Here is a 6,714-nt window from a genome sequence, read left to right on the forward strand (position 1 = left end):
AACATCTCCTTAGTGGTAAAGGGTAGAATATAAAGCACATCAACATCTATCTCAGTGGTACGGGTAGAATATAAAGCACATCAACATCTCAGTGGTACGGGTAGAATATAAAGCACATCAACATCTCCTCAGTGGTACGGGTAGAAWATAAAGCACATCAACAGCTCAGTGGTACGGGTAGAATATAAAGCACATCAACAGCTCAGTGGTACGGGTAGAATATAAAGCACATCAACATCTATCTCAGTGGTACGGGTAGAATATAAAGCACATCAACATCTCAGTGGTAAGGGTAGAATATAAAGCACTTCAACATCTCCTCAGTGGTACGGGTAGAATATAAAGAAGTAGAAAACTCTTTGTCTTGTACTTTACATCAACAACAACAGTCACATGATTACGTCGTACATCTTCCACATGATAAGGCCAGCCTTTCACTGCTGGCACCTTTGACATTACCCATCTATTCCATGTAACATACATGCTACCCATGTTACCCATGATACATGATCTTTGCTAAGTTTCTCCATGAACGTTTTCCTAACTGGTTAAACAAGCAAGCCACCGTAAAAACATATATTGGAATTAGCATATAACATGACCAGCATGTTTTGGTAATCTTCATTAAATTACTATAATTTACACATGGTTGGATAGATTACTTTCTAAATGTAATCAGTTACAGTTACTAGTTACCTGTCCAAAATTGTAATCAGTAACTTAACTTTTGGATACCCAAACTCAGTTTCAGTTACTTTTGGATTACTTTCCCCTTAACTCAGTAACATAATCTGATTACTTTCAGTTACTTTTGGATTACTTTCCCCTTAACTCAGTAACATAATCTGATTACTTTCAGTTACTTTTGGATTACTTTCCCCTCCACTCAGTAATGTCAACTGATTACTTTCCCCTTAAGAGACATCAGAAGAATATGAAAATGATCCATAAAACCAGGTGGAACAAACTTAAACTGGCACCTTTTTTCAGTGCTGAATCGAATGTCATTGAGAAAACAGAAAGGTGGCGTACTGTATTCTTTCCCAAACATCCTTTCTGAATTTAAAAGTAATTGAAGAAGTAATCATCTAGTTTTTCTAAAGTATTTGTAATCCATTTACAATATTTTATCTGGAAAAGTAGCTGATTACAGTTACATTTTAGTATTATTATCAGATTACATGTAAATGATTACATGTCAACAGTTACTCCCCAACCCTCCGTTTACATATCGTTTACATAGGCATCATACTACATGAGAAGCCTATCTACTGTTGAGCATCATTAGAAGGGGACTGCAGCAGTTGTTCAGAGAGCTCATTGTCTTCACCAGCCGACGGCTCCTTCGACACGATCTGATCCAAGAGCCCTGAGAGGGGAAGAGGATTCAAATATATTTAGTATGATTATAGTATGATAGTAAGATAGTATGATGGTATGATAGCAGGATGCATGATAGCATGATGGTATGATAGCATGATAGTATGATGGTATGATAGCAGGATGGTATGATAGTATGATGGTATGATAGCAGGATGCATGATAGCATGATGGTATGATAGCAGGATGGTATGATGGTATGATAGCATGATGGCATGATGGCATGATGGCATGATATCATGATAGTATGATAGCATGATGGTTTGATAGCATGATAGCATGATAGTATGATAGCATGATAGCATGATGGGTTGATAGCATGATGGTATGATGGTGATGGTCGTTGCTGTAAATGAGAACGTGTTCTCAGTCAACTTACCTGGTAAAATAACAGATTAAATAAATAAATAAATAATGATAGCATGATTGCTCGATAGCATGATGGTATGATAACATGATAGCATGATAGTCTGATAGTTTGATTGAAATACAATAGGTTGGAAAGAAAACCATATCTACAGTATATTCATCCTGATCTTGTCCATTTACACTGATCGAAATCAGTTCATAATGCTTCTTTTCATCATCTAAACCTGGCTGAAAATGTGGGCATAATCAGAATGTGGACATGATCCAGACACAAGATGGATGTTAGTACCAGGTATAAACATGGCATACTGTATGTCTGTTCATCTCCTTGATATCTCCTCAATCATTTTGGAAATCAAAGAGAGACACTGGCTGCGCCCCAAATGGATCCCTATTCCCTATATARTGAACTATGGGCCCTGGTCGAAAGTAGTGTACTGCATAGGAATAGGGTGTCTTTTGGGATGCACCCACTGAGTATTCATAGAGCCAAGCCAAGGGGTGAGCAATCAATCATACACTGCGACAGCTGGTGTCGGGATTCCAGCCAAGCGTCAAAACACCACCCCAACCAGCCATGCCTGTGTAACAGTATAACTTTAGACCGTTCCCTCGCCCCGACCCGGGCGCGAACCAGGGACCCTCTGGACACATCAACAACAGTCACCCACGAAGCATCGTTACCCATCGCTCCACAAAAGCCGCGGCCCTTGCAGRGCAAGGGGAACCACTACTTCAAGGTCTCAAAGCGAGTGACGTAACCGATTGAAACGCTATTAGCGCGCACTACCGCTAACTAGCTAGCCATTTCACATCCGTTACACCTGGCATGGTAAGATTGCCCACCTCTGGGCTACAACAAGGTGTTAATAGAAGTCTGTCACATTACCATTGGAGCCRCTCTCCTTCCATTTGAACTTGTTGTCTTCTGTGTGTCGTGTCCAGGTGGATCTGAAGCTGACCAGTTCTGAGGTGATGTGAGACAAGCTCCACTGTAGTCCTCTGGAACTCTCCTTCCACAGATTACTGGAAAAACGACAAAAAAATGCATCACACCTGAGTCAAACACATATGTCAAATGTAATTGGGGTTGTGCTTTTGGAACTATTCCATTGGTTCCATTGTACAGCAGCCCAAGTGTTTGAAAGTATTTGTCGTGTGTAGGCACAAGTTAAGAAACCAACTAGCTAACTAATGTCTCGGCTGGGGTTCTAGTCTCATAAACATGCTTTGAATGCCACCTATGTCGATTGCAGGGGTCCGGTGGGCCTGGGTTGTCTTCCACCAGGGGAATGACTATCTTCTCAGCCACGTCAGTCAGTAGGGAGAAGGTAGGGTCTACTATGAAGTCTATGAAACCTGCGCACAAAAACACTATTGTTAGCTATATACTATGAAAAAAATTGCTACGTAGTATGAAAATGTATGCACTTACAAGTGGCTCTGGATAAGGGCGTCTGCTAAATGACTAACATGTATGTCTAATAATACTAATATTATACATTATGTAACAACTCTGTTTTTTATATGTTAAAGATCACATCTTCATGCACAACCTGCATATGTGCTTTAGACAGTATGGTTTTGCGTACACATTGTCCAAAGTATATCAAATGAGAGCATATATATTGATTGTTGATGATGACTCAGGGATGACTCAGTGATGACTCAAATGGATGACTCAGTGATGACCATGTGCAGTAATGTCTTATAATTTGCCTATTTGTGACTCTGCGACCAGGGTGCTGTTCCGATCACACAGTGGAGAGAAGGGAAGACCAAGCTCTGCCTCTCTGTCACCCTCAGAGAGACAGAAAGAGAGAAAAAAATGTTTCAAAGACAATCAACAACAATGAGCAAGATAATCCAGGACCGACACAGTACACAAGACGATCCAAGACCGACACAGTACACAAGACGATACAGGACCAACACAGTACACAAGACGATACAGGACCAACACAGTACCAAAGACTATCTAAAACTGAAACAGTCAAGAAAACCCTGTACCTAGTTGTATGTTCCTCCATGGGTCCTACCTGTCTGAAGAACTCGTCCATGAGGGCTTTGGTCCAGCGAGAGTGTAGACTCCAGGGCTTAGAGGGGTGGCTGATGTCTGCAGTGTGCAGTAGTAGGGACAGCGCTTTTGGTTTGTCTATGCTGTTGACCACAGGAAACAAATGACCACGAGTGACTGCTGGATATGGACCAGAACAGAACTTGAGCTTCTTTGGCTGTCATGTTAATCATTGGAGTCAATGGGAGAATTACACAGCACATTCATTTTAAGTTGTGAAAAATAAATTGCTCTTCAAGTAATAACAGGAAATCCATCAATATGTCAAAAAAAATATGATGACATTTAATATAGTACCTTTCTCACAATGTGCTATCTAGTAGGCCTACAGTTAATTTGATCATTATTTGTTGCTGAGAATTTCCCTGCATGGCAGGAAATGCAAACTTGTAGTATATTTGAGGATTAAAAAGTATTCTAAAGTTTGTCATTTCCACTTAAAAATGTCAGACTTGACTTGCTCCTAACGAAAATTATATCAACCCATACATTCATTATAATCCACATAATACTTCACATTTCCTGTTGCTGCAGAATTATTTTCCTGCTGTAGCAAATTGTCTCAAATTAAGATCCTACATCTGTACCAACAAATTCTACATCTCGGTTGATGATGTGACCTGGGTAAAGTGTGGAGCAGCACGTACCCTTCATGCTGCTGCAGACACCCCTTCATGGCTTTGACCTGGACAAGGTGAGACGACATGTCTGTAGCCAACACCATCTCTATCACCAGCGCTCGCAGCTCCCTGTCACACACACAGAACACACCCATCTAACCTTTCCAGACTGCCCTGATGGGTTTCCCTTTCCCATGGTAACATAGATTTGTGCTGCTCAAAGCAGAGTTGAGGTTGGTGGTGGTGGGGGTGGGTGGGTGGGTGGGTCGTGTCTGTCTGTCTGTCTGTCTGTCTGTCTGTCTGTCTGTCTGTCTGTCTGTCTGTCTGTCTGTCTGTCTGTCTGTCTGTCTGTCTGTCTGTCTCACAGCATATTGATATAGTACATCTCTCCTACATCCACTGTTCTCTGGAGAGGTTCGTGAAGATGTTGGATTGGTCGTCCTGTAGAAGATGGAACGCAGCACTGATGTGATGGCTCTCCTGGACTGACCGGTCGTTGTAGATCATAGCAAAGTCTGACCTACACAAAACACACAGATGAAAAACAATCATGAAGTAATAGCTAGATTGGTTCTACTACAATGATCGGGCTTTAGCTAAATCATCTGACTACTGTTGTCATGCCTTAGCTTTAACCCTAATCCTACAGATCTGGGACCAGGGTATAATTTGTCCTTTGTCTTACAGAAACATGTATAGCATGACAATGACAGTCAGAGGGGTTGGCTAAAGCACATACAGTGCATTCGGAAAGTATTCAGACCCCTTGACTTTTTCCACATTTTGTTACGTTACAACCTTATTTAGAATAAGATTAAATGCAAAAAAATCCTCAGCAATCTACACACAATAGCCCAAAATGACAAAGCAAAAGCAGTTTTTTGTACATTCTTGCAAATGTATTAAAGATAAAAAAAGGAAATACCTTATTTACATAAGTATTCAGACCCTTTGCTATGAGACTCGAAATTGAGCTCAGATGCAACCTGTTTCCATTGACCATCCTTGAGATGTTTTTGCAACTGGACTGGAGTCCACCTGTGGTAAATTCAATTAATTTGGAAAGGCACACACCTGTCTATATAAGGTAGCACAGTTGACAGTGCATGTCAGAGCAAAACCCAAGCTCTGAGGTCAAAGGAATTGACAAATCTTAAATGGAAGAAGTTTGGAACCACCAAGACTCTTCCTAGAGCTGGCCACCCGGCCAATCTGAGCAATTGAAGTACCAGGGCCTTGGTCAGGAAGGTAACCAAGAACCCGATGGTCACTGATAGAGCTCGAGAGTTCCTCTGTGGAGATGGGAGAACCTTTCAGAAGGACAACCATCTCTGAAGCACTCCACCAATCAGGCATTTATGGTAGAGTGGCCAGACGGAAGCCACTCCTCATTCAAAGGCACAAGAAGACTCGAGGCTGTAATCGCTGCCAAATGTGCTTCAACAAAGTACTGAGCAAAGGGTTTGAATACTTATGTGAATGTAATATTTCCATTTTTCATTTTTAATAAATTAGCAAACATTTTGAAAAACCTGTTTTTGCTTTGTCACATTTGGGTATTGTGTGCAGATTGATGAGTGGAAAGAAAGAATTTAATCAATTTTAGAATAAGGCTGTAACATAACAAAATGCTGAAAAAGGCAAGGGGTCTGAATACTTTCCGAGGCACTGTACATAGATGACCAGGCTCATATGTATAGAGACAGCACCATATAGTGAGACTCTGAGTGGTGGAACTGGAAGAAAGAGATGTGGTAATGAGAGAAGAGAACAGATGGACATAAATGACTCAGGAGAAAGGAGCAGGAGCAAGTTAATTGAGTCACATCCATTATCAAGCCCCCTGTCGAAAGTAATTTGCATACATGTTTACTAGGCACTTAGAAATGGATAATAAACAGATATCAGCGCTACACCGTAAATGGGACTCCCCGTAGGGATAAACACTGCATAGAAAACTTAGGCAAGTGCAAAAAAAKGAGATATTTAATTGTCAATGTTTTGGATGTACAACACATTTTCAAGACTGCAGCAACAGCTTAGTTGTGTTTTTAGGATTCATCTGCTTCCATTTGCAAGCAGAACAAAAAGAGCATATATGTAATTCTGTTGTAACAGTATAATGAGGAAATGCGATGCAATGCAACTGAATAATCCCAATGGAGGTGCCCAAGATTCAGGAGTAAAAATAACATTTTACTGGGGAGTAAAAATGCCTGAAATCAAAATAAAACATGAAGCTTTGCACGCACACACACACACACACAC

The 6,714-nt window shown here is 40.8% G+C and overlaps 1 protein-coding gene across 1 annotated transcript in view; it reads right to left on the minus strand.

Annotated features, from left to right (window-relative positions):
• Positions 1 to 295: 295 nt before the first annotated feature.
• The window catches only part of LOC111970504 (dual specificity calcium/calmodulin-dependent 3',5'-cyclic nucleotide phosphodiesterase 1B), a 26,966-nt gene continuing 20,547 nt past the window's right edge, over positions 296 to 6,714 (minus strand). Inside the window, exons 8-14 of the mRNA XM_023997291.2 lie at positions 4,841 to 4,966; positions 4,474 to 4,575; positions 3,789 to 3,909; positions 3,469 to 3,550; positions 2,991 to 3,108; positions 2,639 to 2,775; positions 296 to 1,369 (exon numbers count right to left, since the gene is read on the minus strand). Coding sequence (XP_023853059.1) covers positions 1,269 to 1,369; positions 2,639 to 2,775; positions 2,991 to 3,108; positions 3,469 to 3,550; positions 3,789 to 3,909; positions 4,474 to 4,575; positions 4,841 to 4,966 — 787 coding nt within the window. The 3' untranslated portion in view covers positions 296 to 1,268. The remainder of the gene's footprint in view (positions 1,370 to 2,638; positions 2,776 to 2,990; positions 3,109 to 3,468; positions 3,551 to 3,788; positions 3,910 to 4,473; positions 4,576 to 4,840; positions 4,967 to 6,714) is intronic.

Source organism: Salvelinus sp. IW2-2015, linkage group LG11 (assembly GCF_002910315.2).
Source record: "Salvelinus sp. IW2-2015 linkage group LG11, ASM291031v2, whole genome shotgun sequence".
NCBI classification, from domain to species: domain Eukaryota; kingdom Metazoa; phylum Chordata; class Actinopteri; order Salmoniformes; family Salmonidae; genus Salvelinus; species Salvelinus sp. IW2-2015.